This window comes from Staurois parvus, unplaced genomic scaffold, assembly GCF_062004578.1.
Source record: "Staurois parvus isolate SC_StPar_1 unplaced genomic scaffold, SC_StPar_1.0 ptg000734l, whole genome shotgun sequence".
Lineage (NCBI taxonomy): Eukaryota > Metazoa > Chordata > Amphibia > Anura > Ranidae > Staurois > Staurois parvus.
Window position 1 is genome coordinate 3,156,690 of NW_028318530.1, and position 18,769 is coordinate 3,175,458.

Consider the following 18,769-nt stretch of genomic DNA (forward strand, 5'->3'; position numbering starts at 1 on the left):
ATAGCTGGCTGTGTGGCAGACCCTGCCTGGGAGAAGGAGGCCTTAAGGAGAGACTCCAGCTTCTTATCTGCTCGGTCCTTGAAAACCTATATAGTATCCGTAGGATATGTTAAAGATTTATTCAGGGATGAAACAGCTGCATCCACTACAGGCTAACCCCATTTCTTAACAAACATTTGTTCCATGGGGTACAAAACAGAAAACCTCTTTGGGTGCTCCCAGCCAGCATACACAATTTTCTCCAGAAGAGGATGCACCCGAAAAGGCCTGAGTACTCTGTGAAGGCTTCAAAGAGCCCAGGGAAGAATAAGTAACCTCAGAAGTTTCTATCATAGGTAGCCTGAATACAGACCGTACTATATCAGTGAGGTCTAGGACTAAAAATCTCTGAGACTGAGAGGCAGAGACCTCCTGCTTCTCCTCAGGCTGTGACTCCTCAGACAGAAATTCTACTGCCTGACCTTACTCCAGCTCTTCTTCATCCTCAGGCTCCACCCATTCCTGCTCCAGGATTAGTGGTTCTAGTGACAGGGATCTATGCCGCTTTAGTCCTCCAGGTACTCCGGTTTCCTCCCACACTCCAAAGACATGCTGGAAGGTTAATTGGATTCTGTCTAAATTGGCCCTAGTATGTGTATGTATGTATGTAAGTTAGGGACCCTAGACTGTACGCCTCTTGAGGGTTAGGGACTGATGTGAATGTATAATGTAAAGCGCTGTGTAAATTGACTGCGCTATACAAGTACCTGAAATAAATAAATAATAAATAATAGTCCCCTGGGAAACTGATGCAATCATCCCAGCGATCTTATCTTCTAAACCCGCTAAGGCTGAAGCAAAATCATCCTTGGTTACATATGCTGAGGCAGAAGCCACTGTAGTGGCCACAACACCAGACAGACACAGCGGCTCGGACTGCCCAGTCGCTTCTGGCCTGGCAGGAGAGGATATTTCAGCGGACCTTCGCCTAGTTTCCTCAGGACCTGGCAGTGGTACATTAGTGCCCTTTCCTGCTGCACCTCCCCCACTCCGCTTTCTGACATTACTTCAGATAGAGCAAACCTGTGCATCTCCACTAGTAACACAGATCACAATGATACAGCTATGCAAGTAGTGTGCCGAAAAAACACTCAATGCAAATGCTGCCTTATGAGCCACCAAGGGCAGCTCCTGACTGACTGGTCCACGCCTCCCCCTCAAGGGACTACTCACACGTGCCCCTACTGAATAGCCTGCTCCATGTCCCGGCCACGAGGGATTTCTCAGCAGCAGCAGCCCATATGTGTCCAGGGCCGCCTGATAAACAAAAATACGCCCAACTTCCGTTTCCGCGGCCGAAAACAAAAACAGCAAGCACATCTCGGGAACAACATTGAGCACACCCGCTGTTGTAAACTCACAGTCACAACACCTCTCCTTTTCTATCCAATTTAGATCTTTTGTTTGTTTCTCTTTACAGAGAGAAAAAAAAAGGAGATATCTTACCAGTCCAGCCACAGGTCCCTTGACGGAACACCAACTTTCACCCATCACTGCGGGCATTGTCATACAGACCTTCAAGGACTCAGTCCCCATGCTGAGGAGCTACTGCCTTGGACCCATATAGTACCCCGCTGGAAGCGCCTTGGTCAGATTTAAAACAGCACAGGGTTCCATCTGCACGGGGTCCAGCGCTGTAAGGCTGCATTACAGACAAAACCTTGAAGATTCTTCTCCTTTTCCAGTGAGGCTCGGATAGCATCCATTTAACTCATAGCCTTCCGAATGGATCCAATTAAAGTCCCTGATTCTCTAATGGAACCGTTCTGGCCTTTCAGGTATGCTCCAAGAGCATAACTCAGGTACTTCCTGTATGGGAGGGGTTATATAGAGGGGGGCCTCCTCTGTGATTGGTCAGCCAGTGTTCATTCACCTATAGGTAGCCTATAACCCACAGTCATGAATAGCCTGCTCTGTGTCCTGTGATGTGCGATAAAGAAATCTGTTTTTGACCTTTACTATTAATTGTTAGAAAAAATAAAATACAGAGCATTCAGGATGCGTCAATTCAATGTTCTATATTGTTTAAAGTCTTGTCAGTTGCAAACATACTATTAGTCACAGAGAATATGTTCACACCATGTACTTAAAAGGAAATCAATTTACTTGCAGCTCTCCTGCTGTTGGGAAATTAACCTCTTCACGCCGGCCGCACACAAATGTGCGGCCTCCCGGCGTCTGGGCCTAGACGCCGAGCGGCCGCACATTTGCATGCAATTAACAAAAAACATGTGCTGAGAGCACGTACCCCGCGCGCTCCCAGCAAACCTGTCCGGTACTCACGGAAAGGTCCCGGTCTGCTCTTTCGATCGGGACCTTTCCCGATCATGTGACCGCCATGATGACACGTCACGGCGGTCACATGATCCCTAAACGCCGCCTTCTGAAACTCTTAAAGGGCCAGGAGGCGCCGGCGGGAAGGGGTTAAGAATACATCAGCTGCTACTTGGGCATGTAATTCTGGGTGGATTTAGGCTGGAGCTTAGCCTGCGTGTTCGGTACAGCAGTACACAGCACACAGTCAAAAGATCTCTATAGTGACTCTGGGTTTATACTCACTTGGTTGCAGAGGCTGTATAGCAAAAGCAGTACTGTGCACCACATATGGAACAAGGCAATATGTTCCATACAAACTGTCAAAATGTCTCCCAATTGCAAGATTCTTGCTTGAGGCTATTGAATGATTCCCATAACACATTTCTACTATTTCCATTAAAAATTAGCCATTAATTCTGCATGTGAGTTTACAGTCCACGTATCCGTAACACCAGATTATAGAAGAAGGCAGGGTTTAAAAAGACATATTCAGGTAATGACTGTGCATTTACTCTGGAAAATGCATTTATATATATATATCTGGTCTTGTGTTTCCCCTCCTCCCGGCTCCAGTGGTCACTATAGTACTGCACAACCTTCCTTTGATCAGATGGACGGTTGTATGAAGCAGGGCATTTTACAAGCACTGTGCTCCATTTATTACAAATGTTTGCAGAAAGGTTTGCAGGCATTTGGGTGGAAGAGTTGCAAGATCAATGAAAATCATCACAAATCCCTTGCTAAATAAGACGTACATCCATCATATTCATTCTCCTCGGCCTTCTAAATCTTCCCCGAATATCATCATTTCTACAGCACGATTCTGGTTGTTGAGTACAATAGTTCATACAAAATAGAACTGTATCCTTTAGGCAACTTTTGTCTTCCTTTTCTCCACCAAATTCTTCAAAAAGAATTCACCTAATGAATAAAATAAAGGTTAGTTTGTGATACAGCATTGCCCTTCCACTGACAAAAAAAAATATGAGGTCCCCGAGCTTAAAGTAGTATTAAACTCAAAAGCAAAAATCATATATGTCAGCTTGCCAATCCTTTAGTGTCATGGCTGCATGAGTTTTCTTTTTTATATTCTTTTTTTAACGTGGTGGTTCAGCCATTAACACACTTACAGTCTTGGGGTGTCTCCACTCTGGATGGAGGAGCAATGGAGACACATTTGACAGAAGCATTGTTAATCCAGGAAGAGGGTAGGGTTAGTCAAATTCATTTAAATCTGCTAGTGCATCTAACAAATTAAAGCCAACCTCTAGCTATAATTTTTTAGGAAGTTATAGCAACATTTTTTTTTTATTATTGGGATAATGGTTTTACATAAATGAATAAAAGCTGACCATTGTAAGCACCCCTGCCAGTTGTAAATTGTTGTCCCAACCCTATAACTGCCACTATTGCTGGACAGCCTGATCTGTTTAAGAAAGTTGAAAAATAACATAAAAAAAAACAAACCTAATAAAGAAAACTAATGCAGCCAGCATATCCAAGTCTAGTAAACTACAATAGAAAATGAATTTTGACATTATTATACAGGACTTATACAGCTCCAACAGTTTGCTCAGCACTTTACAATATAAAGGGAGACAATACAGCAACAATACAGTTCAATACAAGAGGATTAGGAGGGCCATGCTCCTTGGAGCTTACAATCTAAGGAGTACCTAAAATTCCATATTTTGGAGTACCCTCAGGTGATTGGGGCACTAGCAAAAGCTTTACAGGGGCAGGGACTTTGACTGGGACTGCCCCTCCTCCCTTCCCCCACCAAGTGTATCCATAAAACTTTATGAGTCTATTTTTTAGCAAGCAGTAGGGACCTGTGTCATGTACTGTACGATATGGAATTTACAGGTACACTAAACACTAGATGTGTTCAGGCGCATTTGAACATTAATTAATTCTAATGGTCAGGATAAATTAATATTGCCAATAGAATCCATTAACGCTCAAGAGCTTCATGCACCTACATGCATATGTAATACGCTGCTTTACACACATTTTTTTAAGCATTTTTTTCCTGCCAGTTCTGGAGTTCAGAGGACTAAACAGGCGCCCTGTGTGCATAAGGCCTTAGATTTCTCCCAAAATCAGCATAAATACAGCACCAGCAGCTGCCTGAATACGCCAACAGTGACTCCATCCTATCAGATTGTCCAAGAATTTTCTACCCAGCTCAGTCAGTTTTTAAATTGAAAAGCCACCCATGGCTCAAATTTGCCTGATTAAGCCGCAATCTGACTAAAATCATGGCAAGTATGGTCACTTCAACAGCACCACTGGGCATACCTGCTTTATAGGATGATCGAACCAGAGGTCCACTGGCTGTATAAAGGAATCCTAATTTGTTCCCTACTTCTTCCCAGTATTTAAACTTTTCCGGTGTGACATATTCTTCAACCTGCCGAGGATATAAAGAAATAGATATCAAGTATCCACCTGTTACCTTCCAAATCTATGCAGTAAGCATGGCAGTATGGCAGCTGTATGAAAATCCATACATTCACACCATTTATTTTATCCTCAATACCTTGCAATCATTCAAGCATGTAGCGGTTTCTTAGTAGAGTGCAGCAGAAAGTAGTCCCTAGTTAACAGAGGGGGCTGGGCATCCATCATGGGGGCCAGCGAAGCATATGGAAGACCAGGGAGCACTACAGAATGGGTAAGGAGAAGTGCTGAAAGGCCTGAGCAGCAGTAAAGAATGACATTGATGCCATAAAGTGAGAATGAAGAAAGCCCCAGCTGATGACATCAGTATAAACATTCACCTTGTGAAATTTCAAAGACTTAAAGTGGTTCTAAAGGCTGAAGGTTTTTTGCCTCCATGCATAGACTGCATAAAACCTTCAGTGTGCAGCTCCCCCCTCAGCCCCACTTTATGCTTACCTGAACCCGTTCTCAATCCAGCAATGTACACAAGAGCAGCGGCTCTCCTGGGTCTTCATCTTCTCATTGGTTGAGACACAGCAGCAGGAGCCATTGGCTGTCAATCACAGCCAGTCAGGAGGGAGCGAGGGCAGAGCCAAGCTGTACTCTCAGTTGCAATAATCTGAGATCATTGGTGTCAGTGGTTACTTACCTGTCTGCTGCTCCTATGCCAATGCCACTCCTAAGTCACACCCGCACCACTACTATACCGTCACTGTTGGATCTATATGCAGCCTGGACGGATTCATCCAGTTCTGAAGCCAGTCCAGGCATGGGCAGTTTTCCATCAAAAGTGCTGTTCACTGCTAGGTTGGTGATGTTCTTTACATTGTGTACTTACTAACATGACAGCAAACGGCATTTATGACAATAAAAAAAGGTCACATTCAGATATCCATGCTCCAGACTTGCTTTTAATTGCAAAGCAGCTAAAGCCATTGTGTTCTGCTCCAGCAACTCAGGAAGAGAGTGCAGGGGCAGAGGAAATACTCGTTTTCAATTCCTAATTTTTAATATACGTGTGGATTGTGCATAACTGTTTAATAGCAACAGCAGACATTGCAGACAGCATGAGCCCCAGAATACACCTGGCACTAACTGGCCAATCACAAGCCAGGTAGACAGTAAGACCTAGTAAAAGCTGCTATTTGCATAACAGTGTACCACTGGTATGAACCGAAGCAATTCACATACAAAAACTGACAATATGCAAAACAAAAGGACAAAATTTGCATTCTACAGTCCTTAACCACCTCCCACCCGCCATATAGTGCAATGATGGGCGCAAGGTGGTTCTCTCATTCTGGGAGGACGTCATATTACGTCCTCCCATTCTAACCGCGCATGAGTGGCTCCGGGAGCGCGCAGCGTGGCTATTGGCGCTGCTCTGTGTCCCTCGGTCACAGCAGATCAACAATCACCGGAAAGAGCCGAAGATTTCAGCTCGGTCATGTGATCAGCTATGTCCAGTCACAGCTGATCTCATGTATATAGGGAAATGCCGGTTATCAGCATTTCTCTCCTCACGAGCTGTCACGCTGACGGCTCGATAGGACAGGAGAGCCGGTAATCGGCATTCCTCGGAGAGGACATGTACACAGATCATCAGAGCACTGATGATCAGTGTGCCCTGATGATCTGTGTAGCCCCAGCAGTGCCACCTGTCAGTGTCCATCAATGCCAGTTGTCAGTGCCCATCAGTGCCACATCAATGCCACATATCAGTACCTACCAGGGCACATCAATGCCACATATCAGTGCCCATCTGAGCTGCCTTTCAGTGTCACCTATCTGTGCCAGTCAGTGCCACCTATCAATGCCAGTCAGTGCCACCTATCAGTGCTGCCAATCAGTGCCACCTATCACTGCACATCAGTGCCGCCTATCAGTGCCAGTCAGTGCCGCCTATCAGTGCCAGTTAGTGCCGCCTATCAGTGCCATATATGAGTGCTGCATTTCAGTGCCCATCAATGCCTATCAGTGCCACCTACCAGTGCCTCCTCATCAGTGCCACCTATCAGTGCCCATCACTGCAGCCTCATTAGCGCATATCAGTGAAGGAGAAAAATCACTTATTTACAAAATTTTAAAACAAAAACTAAGAAAAAAACTTTTTTTCAAAATTTTCAGTTGTTTTTGGTTTGTTTAGCAAAAAATAAAAAACCCAGAGGTGATTAAATACCACCAAAAGAAAGCTCTATCTGTCTCAAAAAAATGATAAAAATTTCATATGGGTGCAGTGTTGCATGACCACGCAATTGTCATTCAAAGTGCGACAGCGCTGAAAGCTGAAAATTGGCCTGGGCAGGAAGAGGGTATAATTGCCTGGTGGCTTGTGGTTAAAGTGTATTTAAAGCCAAGAACAATAATTGATAGTACTGCAGCTTACCACTCCTTAGATGTGGTCTCTGTATCACAGTTCCTGTCCTAGGGTGGCAATGCTCACTCACTGCACTGTATCCAGGAGTAATGTATCACCCAAGGGCAGGATTACAATCTGGTGTGAGATTATTATTATTATTTTTTTAATACTTTTTTCCTTCATTTTAACCTGGTAATCCTTCTATTATCCACACTTCTTATCTTAGGGTGACAACCATACTGAGCAGTGATGTCACTACATACATTTTAAAGAGTATTTCTATTTTTGCAGTCAAATTTAAGAAAATTCCACTATATGTTTGGTATGTGATTCCATACACATTGCACACCTAAAAATAAAAAATATATATATTTATTACTTTTTTTTGAAGCAGACCTCTGGGCAGGCTGCAAACTATTCTGAACATTTTCACAGCGAGCCTGTTACCGCACACAGACTAGGGACACACTCAGTTTCCCCTCATTACCATACAATGCTGAAGTCAAGTTTCTAAAGATAGCCAGTGGGTTGAACAAAAGAAAACTCTCTCCAATTCTCCATCCACACATTCAAGGTGGATGCAGGAATTCTCCCCATTGTGTCATTGTATTCTGACAGCAGAGAGACTTCCCTACCATCAGAATACACTGATCAGCGCTGCAGTCTGGTTAAGCAGAGGTCAATCAGTGAATTGACCTCTTTTCAATGACAGTACCCATACATGGATTAAAATTCAGCCAGTCCCTACTGAACCAACCACATTTTGATCCATGTATGGTCAGCTTAAGTCCTTAACCCATCGATACGACAGACAGTGTTCAAATCTAGTTTACGACTGACAATGAGATCTACCAGCTAAGTACAATTAGTGTTAATTACAAACATAATTCCACAGCACCCTAATAAACAATACAGAGAAAGGGAAGCTAAGTACATTTTTCCAAGCCTGGAGTTCTCAAAAGAGCATTTTAAAAAGGTAGACAGCATTTTTTTTTAAGTTATACTATGTGAATAGAAACATATAACAAACATAAAGTAGGTGTTATCCCAATATGCTGCAAAAATGGAAATACAAACAGAGGTTATAAGTAACTTTAAATGCAGTTATACTTATAAAAAGGTAGTCAAACACTTACTTTAGCTATGTTTATCTCAGAAATGGTTTATTACCTTTAGATGACGTTTAGTTGGCTGCATATACTGGCCAAGGGTCAGACAGTCCACATCTGCTTCTCGCAAAGCTAAAAAAGATAATGTAGTTTGCATACTGATGTAAATGTACATATAACTGCTTTATTTCCACTTCTACTTAGTTTACTTTAAAAGTAATTAAACCCAAGCAAAGCACACAGAATTTGTTTACATGTATTGTAACAAGGAGCATTTCCAGGAGACATGTGAAATGACAAAAAAGGTTAGATAGCAAACATAACATAGATCAAATAACATAGCAAAGTGCACTAGTATTCAGTGTCTGGGGGTAGAGCAATACAAAATTCAGTGAGAGGAACCCAGCCACGGATATCGCCTTTAAATCAGGTTGCATAGGTGGCAGGTGAAGCAAGCCATCTATCCCATATTTTGTTGTACTTCGTGGGGCATCCTTTGTTTATACAGATATAGAAGAGGTGAATTAACTTCAATCAACCATGCCTGGAGGGTACGGATGGTTGTCTGCATCCAGCGGTGTGCATCTAATTTTTGGGCACTAAATAGGGATTCACATAAGAGTGTAACAAGGAATTTGTCCTCAGGCAGGTCAGGGAGAAGACCAAGACACACTCTGGGATCTAATTGTAAAGGTGAGCCCATGTGATCATGGAGCAACTTGATGATTTGTTCCTAGTACATCTGAATAATTGGACAGGACCATTTGAGGTGGAAAAAGGTGCCAGTGTCCCTGAGGCATCGAGAGCAGAGGGTTCTGCTCGGGATGAAATCTAGAGACCCGAAGTGGGGTAAGATAAGCTTGATGTACTATATAGAGCTGAGCAAGTCTGTTGGGGAGTCTCGGTGAAGGCAACTTGGTGCCCTCCAATATCTCATCCCAGATCTCTGACTCCAATGGCTTCCAGCAGGATTTGGCCCCCTCCGCTATGTTAGCTATTGTGGGAGTGCGCAATGCAGTGTATAAGACCGAAATCAGCTTGGTAGATTCGGACCCAAGCACCACATCTATCAATGTTAGAGGTTGAAGTAGAGGAGCTGGCTCTGGAAATTGGGCCCTCAAGGCGTGACAGAGTTGTAAATATCTAAATAACATATGGTTAGGGAGGTCAAATTCCTCTTTTAAGGTTTGGAACGTCTTGGGCCCAATGGGCCCAAGCACCTCATCTTAAGGTTAGGGATAGTGAGGAGTTTAAGCAGCCAAAGGGGAACATATGAGTGATAGGAGGGGGCGTTCACGAGACGAAGAGCCAGCTCTCAGATACGTTTGTGGTGATGCCCTATTGTGTTGTGAGGAGCATGAGCACCGGGATGCCCGCTGTCCAGCAACGCTACCTGTAGGGGGGAAAACAAAGTACGACCGGGCCGCCCACACACCAGAGCATGGTAACGATCGGTCTCCGATTTAGCTAGTGGGGGTTTTTGAGTACGAGCCAGGAGATCTTGTGTCTACCCGATCCCCAGATAAACGAGTTAAGAATTCATTCAAGTGTTTTGAAGGTTTTCAGGGGTAGCAGTATCAGGGAGTGCCAGAATATATAAAGGAACTTAGGCAGGAGGATCATTTTGACTAGGTTAATTCTTCCCATTACCCCCAGTGGGAGCCTTGCCCACGATTGGATGCGTGCCTTAAGGATAGTAAATAGTGGCTCGATACTGAGCGTGGGGTAACCTCAGAGCTCCCTGCTAACAGAAACTCCCAAATATTGGATTGTAGAAACTCTGCATAGAGGCAGGGAACCAGAAATGTACGATGGAGGACAGATGTCGTGGGAAAGGATCTGCGACTAACTCCAATTGACAAGCAGCCCAGAGTGTGTTCCAAACTCCTCAATGATCTGTAAAGCAGTACTTAGAGAGGGGCCTGTGTCAGCCAGGTAAAAAAACATATAGACCGCATACATTCCAACAGATTCCACCAAGGAGCCAACCCAGAGGCCCCTAATATCAGGGTGTCGTCTGAGCAGAGTGGCCAGGGGTTCCACCGCAAGCGCGTACAAGGGGGACAGAGGGCAACCCTGATGGGTCCCTCGGCCCAAGGGAAAAATGTCTGATATCCACCCGTTGACAGACACACTGGCAATAGGGGGAAAATACAGCAATTGCACCTATTTAATGCAATTGGGCCCAAAACTAAACCCCTCCAGACACTCCCAGAGATGGCTCCACTCCACTGAATCAAGCGCTTTTGCAGCGCCGAGCATCACCACTGCCCTAGTACCGACTTCATCATGGGAGGCTTGTATATTCATGCATAAGTGACGAATATTCATAGCAGTGTTTTTCCCTGGCATAAATCCCGTTTGGTCAGGGTGTATTAAAGATAGGATAACTTGATTGAGATGTAAAAGCCAAAATTTTAGCCATGATCTTAATATCTACCTGTATTAGGGAAATATGCTGATATGATTCACTATTATTAGAGCTTCACATATAGAATCCGGCAGGGCACCCTCTGTGAAAATACTTTTGAAGAGGTGCAGTAATTCCGGAATTAGAACCTCCGAGTAGGTAGAATAAAAATCCAGGGGGAGCCCATCTCGGCCGGGAGACTTTACTGGGGCAAGGGTGGAGATAGCCGTGGTGATCTCCTCCACAGAAATAGGGGTCTCAAGGTCATTCCTCTGAGATACAGACAACTATGCTAGAGATATATTTTGCAGAAATAAACGGGTTCCCTAAGTTGTGAGCGTCACCTGAGAGGAATATAAGGAGGTACAGTCAGTGGTGTATTTAGGTTTCGTGCTGCCCTAGGCAACACAAAAATTGCCCCCCCCCACTCTGACACTGACAAACACCTCCCTCCCCCACGATAAGAGCCTGACATTGACCAGCAACACCCCATCCCAGCCCCCCCCCACCCAAGAGGGCCTTCCATACACACTGGCAACCCCCCATCACCCTAGCATGAGAGAAGACACTCATCTTCACAGCGTCTGACATCCCCGGGAACAAGAGTCAAGTTCTGTATACACCATCAAGCAGCCTCTCTCAGATACCACCTGGTCCCCATGCTGCGTGTCCTTTCTTCCATCCCTTCTTTTGGGGGGCGGTGCTGCCCCCCAGAAAAATACCGCTGGCCCCCTGAAAAATGCTGCTGCCCCCCTGAAAAAATGCCACCCTAGGCAAATGCTATGTTTGCCTGGTGGTAAAAACACCCCTGGGTACAGTACCTACAAAATTCTGTGGCGGTCAGCATTGGGTCAGTGATACGGGTTAACCTTGAGTCTTTACAACCATTTTTTGGCTATACTTATCCCATGGATCACAGGAGTGCAGTTAGTTTTGCACTCCTGTTATCCGTTTTCAGCCAACAGCAGGCTGAAGCCCGCTGTTGGCTGATTTCACATAGCCGGAGCAGACTCTGAAAAGATCCCAACCATATGGTCGGGGTCCACCCAGAAGCCTAGACTGGCACCTGGCTCAGCCTCTCAGTGATCCGCCAAGAGCCTGAGCCAGCCCCTCTTGCCCCCTCCACAGCCCAGCGCTTCAGTGAGCGCTGAAGGGCAGAGCAGAGAGCTGGAGACTGACAGTCACTGCTCTTTGCTCAGAGCGGAGGGGGATAACTGAGCGATCACAGTGTTTGATTGCTCAGTTCTCTGTGCAGAGCCGGCAGGGTATAGATGCAGCATTGGATTGATGCTGCTTCCACCTAGGTGAGTATAATGTTTTTGTTCCTTAAGCCCTTACTTCTCTTTTAACATTCTCTTGCAATAAGCTAGAAATACTTGAATTGCTATAGAGGGAACAGCATTTCTATTGCTACATGCACATATACCAATATTTATCTCATGTCACATACCTGTCATTGTCTCATACACTTGCTCATCTGTCTCTCCTAAACCCAGCATGATGGAGGTTTTTGTTACAATGTCTGGACGGATGTGTTTTGCATGCCTCAAGACACTTACAGACTGTTCAAAATTAGCCCGAGGGTCACGTACATACCTGGACGATTAAGGATAGAAAATTCTGTGCGATTAAAGGGATCGCATAATGTTTTTTGTTTCATTATGTACAGAAGTAAAAAAACGGTTCAAATTATGTGTTTCATTTTTAATCAGGTAAAAGTAAAATATTGATTATGTAATCAATTTTGTGCAAATCATATTTATAATCGATATACAGTTCACATACAGAGATTTTTCATGTGAATATACAGGTCATGTTGCCTGTATAGTCCCAAATGTAACATCCATACAAAGAGTAGTGCTAAACATGGATCATGAAAAGCAAGTGATCACAGAAACACAATGATGACGCACCATTTTCCACTGACCACTGACACACTGGCACCATTACTCCCACCGACACAGCAGCACCATTCATTCCACTGACATAGGGGCACCATTCTAACCATTGACACAGTATGTACAGTATTACTCTCACTGACCGGGGCTTTTAATACTTCCAATGACCAGTGAAGCAGGGGCATATTTTCCTCCACTGATAACCAATGCGGGGGCATTTTTTTCTGGGGAAAGTTTTAATACCATGGCCACTGATGCTGAGGCATATATTACTCCTACTCACCACCAAAAACTGAACATTTTTTTACTGCCATGGATGCCAGTGCATGGTTTATTCCTCCTGACCCTGGGCATTTATTTTTCCTAATAAACACAGAAGTAGGAGCATTTTCTACTTCCACTTACCACTGATGCAGGGGCATTTATTATGCCTATTGAACCTTGGTGCACAGGCATTTACTGTTTCTGCTGATGTCGGACCATATTTTTTACTTGCTGTGCCGTAGGGGCATATCTTATTTATTCTAACCATTGACGCAGGGGCAATGTGACAAATAGTGAACCGGCCCTTTGTTTAAAAAGTTTGGGGACTCTTGCGCTGATGCGTGTATGCTGGTGTAACTTTAGTAAGGACTTTAGTTTGGCATCTCCATTGGATAACATATGATTAGCAGGATAATATGCACAGTAAAATGAAAGCTAAAGTTTAGGTATGGACGACTTTGCATAGTTACATTGGTCTGGATTTGACCAATATACACTATATTGCCAAAATATTAGGACACCCCTCCAAATCATAGGATTCAGGTGTTCCAATCACCTCCATGGCAACTGGTGTACAAAATCAAGTACCTAGGCATGCAGACTGCTTCTACAAACATTTGTGAAAGAATGGGTCTCAGGAGCTCAGTGAATTCAAGAGTGGTACGGTGATAGGTTGCCACCTGTGCAATAAGTCCATCCGGGAAATTTCCTTTCTACTAAATAATCCACGGTCAACTGTTAGTGATATTATAACAAAGTGGAAGAAACTGGGAACAACAGCCACGTAAAATGACAGAGCGGGGTCAGTGCATGCTGAACCCTACGGTGTGCAGAAATTGCCAACTGTCTGCAGTCAATAGTGAACAACCTCCAAGCTTCATGTGACCTTCAGATTAGCACCATAACAGTGCGTAGAGAGCTTCATGGAATGGGTTTCCATGGCCGAGCAGCAGCATCCAAGCCTTACATAACCAAATGCAATGCAAAGCGTCAGATGCAGTGGAGTAAATCATGCCGCCACTGGACTCTAGAGCACGCTTCTCTGGCAATCCGATGGACATGTCTGGGTTTGGTGGTTGCCAGGAGAACGGAACTTGCCTGACTGCTTTGTTCCATGTGTAAAGTTTGGTGGAGGGGGATTACGGCATGGGGCTGTTTTTTAGGGGTTGGGCTTGGCCTCTTAGTTCCAGTGAAGGGAACTCTTAAGACGTCAGCAAAGCAAGACATATTGGACAATTTCATGCTCCCAACTTTGTGGGAACAGTTTGGGGATGGCCCCTTTCCTTTTCCAACATGACTGCGCACCAGTGTACAAAGCAAGGCCCATAAAGACATGGAGGAGCGAGTTTAAGGTGGAAGAACTTGACTGGCCTGAACAGAGTCCTGACTTCAACCCAATAGAACACCTTTGAGATGAATTAGAGAGGAGACTGCGAGCCAGGCCTTCTCGTCTGACATCAGTGCCTGACCTCACAAATGTGTTTCTGGAAGAATGGTCAAACATTCCCATAGACACACTCCTAACACCTTGTGGAAAGCCTTCCCAGAAGAGCTGAAGCTGTGAAGGGTGGGCCAACTCAATATTGAACCCTACGGACTTAGACTGGGATACCACTAAAGTTCATGTGTGTGTAAAGGCAGGCGTCCCAATACTTTTGGCTATATAGTATATGTAAACATGTGCCAAAATCTGGATAATCCACCTGCTGGAAATCAATTTAATAGACACTGCTACTACAGGGATCCCTTGCTGAGCAGCTGCCCTGCTGTTTAGTGAACACAGGAGGTTGGTCGATCAGCATGGGCACCATGCAGAGAATACTATGCACTCTCAATGAATGCAAAGTGTTCTCTGATTAGACGAGGTGGAGAATGTGACATCACTGCCCGCCTCTCCATCTTGTACAATCAGAGAATGCTTTGCATTCCCTGAAGAAATGCTAGGAGTGTGCCATACAAGGACCTCCCTCTATTGATCAAGCAGCAGGGCAGCCGCTCAGCAAGGAGCCCAAAGGGCAGGAGACATCACTGTAGTGCCTACTACATTATTTTCTAGATTCCACAGGGATTGCCCAGGTATGGCACATGCATACTTACATTGGTCAAAGCTGGACCAATGTAACTATGTAAAATGGTCCATACCTAAGCTTCAGCTTTACATTTAACAGCTGTAAAGGTTTAAGGAGATTTTAATCACAGAGAATGGAAAATCGCCTAGAGATTAGATTGCTTTTATGAGCAAAAGTCAAGTGATTAATTGCGCACAATTTTCTTTTCTGTGTATAGGTATTATTTAATGACATCCAATATCCAGGATTTTGGCTGGCTAAGACAAGCAATAGACCATGGATTGCAGAAAAAGAAAACTGCTTGATTCCCCCATCAACACAATCAGTTTTAATGGGGAAATCCCTCCCACAGAGCTATTGTGTTCTGTTGGAGGGGAAGCCTTCCCTGGAGGCACAAGTAGCCCAAGTGGATTCATACAGTTCTGGCCTTTTCTCAAATGCATACATTTTCTGATCTGTGTCCCAGCTGGCTGCCATACCTGTGTACAGACTGCAGTGTGCAAGCACCAAAATAAGTACCGCATGTAAAAAAACAGAAAGTCCCAGCAAGTACTTCTGCAGGGGTGAAACAAGCAATTCTTGTATAAAAAACACGTAGGCTAGATTCACACTATTGCAAGTGGTTGGGGGTGCGGGAATCGCAGCTGTTCCCATACCCACAACCACCCACAGCCAAAACACGCTGCTCTTTGAAAAAACGTAGGACTGCCATTCAATCTTAACGGCACCCCCATGCATCTAAAAATGCGGGTGCAGGAATCACAGGATAATCGCATGGTGCAAAAGCACCATGTGATTTCTTGGCCGCTGCATTTTCAAAATGCTGCAGGAACCTTTTTCCTGCATAAAACGCAAGCGCAGCAGCCCATTCAAATAAATGGAAATGCAGCCTGCAAAGCCACAATAGTGTGAACCTAGCCTTAGAGATTAATTGCACACCCCAGTAATTTCTATGGACATGATTAATTGTACACAACATGCACAATGTGATTGAATTGCAGCATTGTGAGATCATAGCTCAGTTGCATGATCAAGTGACTATAGATTTGTCAACAAGAAAAGCGGTAATTCGCAGGAGATTTAAAACCTAGTACACACAATGTGAAAGTCGGACGAAAAATGCCAATAATCTGACCATTAGTAGACTGCTTTCGAGAGCCGATCACAACAGTCCATGCAAAATTATCCTAAGATCACTCATACTCAAACTGATAAGACTCATGTCAACATTACTTGCTACAATCAGAAAAGGAAAGGGCTAACTGCCCATTGTCACCTGCAAAGATATTCCAACAGGAACAAAACTCTGATTCTAAGGTGTGTGGAGGGACAAAAGGTTTGAGGTAGGTTTCAGTAAAAAGGTCAGTTTTTAAACATTTTATTAAAAGTATGCGAGTTAAAGAGGAGCTTCAGTGTCCCCTTAAAAAATTTAAAGTCAGCCAGCTACAAATACTGTAGTTACTGACTTTTAATATAAGGACACGCACATGTCCAGGGACCCAGCAATGTCCTCACTGCACATGTGCGAGCTGCGCTGCACTTTGGGAATGGTCCAGCAGTCTTCTGGGACCTGTGATGTGTCCCAAAAGGCTGTAGGCGGAGCGGGCGGATGTGTTGAACCTGTCAAAACCATGTTGTCTCTCCTTTGCCCCCCCCCCAAAAAAAAAATGAATGCCCAATTTTAAAGAGGAGGGGGGAGGAGGCAGTCAAGCAGAACTTTCCCCTTTTGGGTGAAGCTCCACTTTAACCAGTTAAGGATTGACAACTATTTCTGTTCTAGGTTGGACAGTTCCAGCTAACCCATAATGTGATAATTCGAAGGACATACTATTGATAAGTGTGCATTAGTACCTTTGTAAAGCTGGCACTGTCTCCACATTGTGAGCAAAGACATCTAGACCAGATTGAACAATGATTTCTACAGCGTTCGTATCGCCTCGGAAGTCTGGTGTTAAACACTCAACAAGTATTTTAGGATTTCTGCACAGAAAAATTAAAAAGGTAAAATGTTTACAGAAAATCTATGCATACAAGTAAAAATGAGAAAAATATCTCTATATCTCTACATATCACACCATAATATTTTATTTCAAGTGTTACTAAACTCACAACAGTAAAATCAATAAGTAAAGCATGTTTGTTATACTCACTGTGGAACCTAAGGGGTTAATCCTCTGCATTGTGTAAAAAGGATGTTTGACCCTGTCTTTTCTGATCCTCCCCTTTTTCTACTGTCCCCATTTCATCTCCTGATAGAACAGAGCCTTGGGGGCAAGCTGTACATGCTCAGTTTAGTGTGTATTGCTAGAGAGTTTTATCTTTTTCTTGGGAGGGTGCATGTGATCAGCACAGGGCCATTCAGCACTGTCCAGACAGGGGGTCAGGGGTCCTGCAGATTAATAGGACAGTGAGAGGAGAATGAAAACTCCTCCTACAAGCTTTAACCAGTGCCCTGCTGGACACTGATAGAAGTCACAAGACTGCTCTAACAGCTGTTGAGAAAAAATATTTAGCGGTTTATATTTAAAATATATATAAAATAATTGTATTTCCATGCTCTGTGAACTGTGGAAGACCAGATAGAGTGAATGCAGGGTCCTGGGTTTAGTAACACTTTAATGCACCTTTCTAACTCAATCTTATGAAGGTCATACAGAGCCCATTAAGAGCATTTAGTATAACAGATTTAACAATCTTGCAGTGATCAAAGAGCAATTACTTTGATAATTAACCGACTGTTGACCTTCCAAAGTGTTTATGCACTTACCTTTCTTTCAAGTGAGACACAGTTTTAGCAAAGTGTTCAGCACCTCCATCTGGGAGATCTAAATAGAAATACATGAAATGTAAAAAGAGAATCATTAAAAAATAAAAGGTATAATAGCTTTATGCCCCATGCACACTGGGCATCAAAAACTCCACTTTTATAGGCAGTTGACATTTTTATTCTAAAAGCCCCTCTCTGCTAGCTTATATGTCCTTGTACATAAAGGCATTTACAGGCAATTAAAGGCAGGAAAAAAACACAGTACCAGCGTGTTCAGGAGTGGAGAGCAGCTTTTTTTCTTGGCAATTACTTTTTTTTTTATTAGAACTGGAGTTTTGCTTTTACACTTTCTAGATATTTGTAAAAAAATGTTGAAAACTATTTATAATTTTCCTTCCACTTCACAATTATGTGCCACTTTGTGTTGGTCTATCACATAAAATCCCACTAAAATACATTTGTGTTTTTGGTTGTAACAAGGCAAAATGTTGACAATTTCAAGGGGTATGAATACTTTGTCAAGGCACTGTATAGGACAAGCCTTCATATTTATATGGGCATAGAGAAATAAGGCTCTTTTACTAGCTGGGTTTTATTCCATATACATATGCCTACTGAAAGCGGCTGACAAGCATACCAACCATCTCTATCCACAGATGTGAGAACCACATAGTCCAGTCCCCATTCTGCTATGGCTTTAGCAGTGTTGTATGGCTCCTCTGGGTCCAGTGGAGGAGGTTGTCTGGATGTTTTTACTGAACAGAAGCGGCAGCCTCGGGTACATGTATCTCCCATTAACTGGCAATAAATCAGAAAGAAACAAACACTGATATATTACCTCTAATGTCTGGAAACATAAACCATATCTAAGAGCAAAAAACCCAAGATGTCATTTATAATTTTAGATTTATTATGTTCAGGGCTAAAGAAAGGCAGCCAGCAGTAAAGTATATGATTTCAAAACAGCAGGATGAACTCTAGGCTCTGCAGGCTTATACTGACTGCTTTGCTGTTTAAGGCCCAATAGTTGAACCTCAGACTGTTTTTTTATCCTCTCTTCCTGCCTACTCTATCTAGGCTATGAAAGAGGAAG

General features: G+C 43.7%; 1 protein-coding gene across 2 annotated transcripts in view; it reads right to left on the reverse strand.

Moving 5' to 3' along the window:
* Positions 1-2,042: 2,042 nt before the first annotated feature.
* LIAS (lipoic acid synthetase) overlaps positions 2,043-18,769 on the reverse strand; it is a 33,198-nt gene continuing 16,471 nt past the window's right edge. For both annotated transcript variants that reach the window (XM_089654033.1, XM_089654032.1), the window contains 7 exons: positions 18,318-18,474; positions 17,677-17,734; positions 16,761-16,889; positions 12,129-12,274; positions 8,330-8,400; positions 4,657-4,768; positions 2,043-3,276 (listed from right to left, as the gene is read on the reverse strand). In XM_089654033.1, coding sequence (XP_089510159.1) covers positions 3,224-3,276; positions 4,657-4,768; positions 8,330-8,400; positions 12,129-12,274; positions 16,761-16,889; positions 17,677-17,734; positions 18,318-18,474 — 726 coding nt within the window. In that variant the 3' untranslated portion in view covers positions 2,043-3,223. The remainder of the gene's footprint in view (positions 3,277-4,656; positions 4,769-8,329; positions 8,401-12,128; positions 12,275-16,760; positions 16,890-17,676; positions 17,735-18,317; positions 18,475-18,769) is intronic.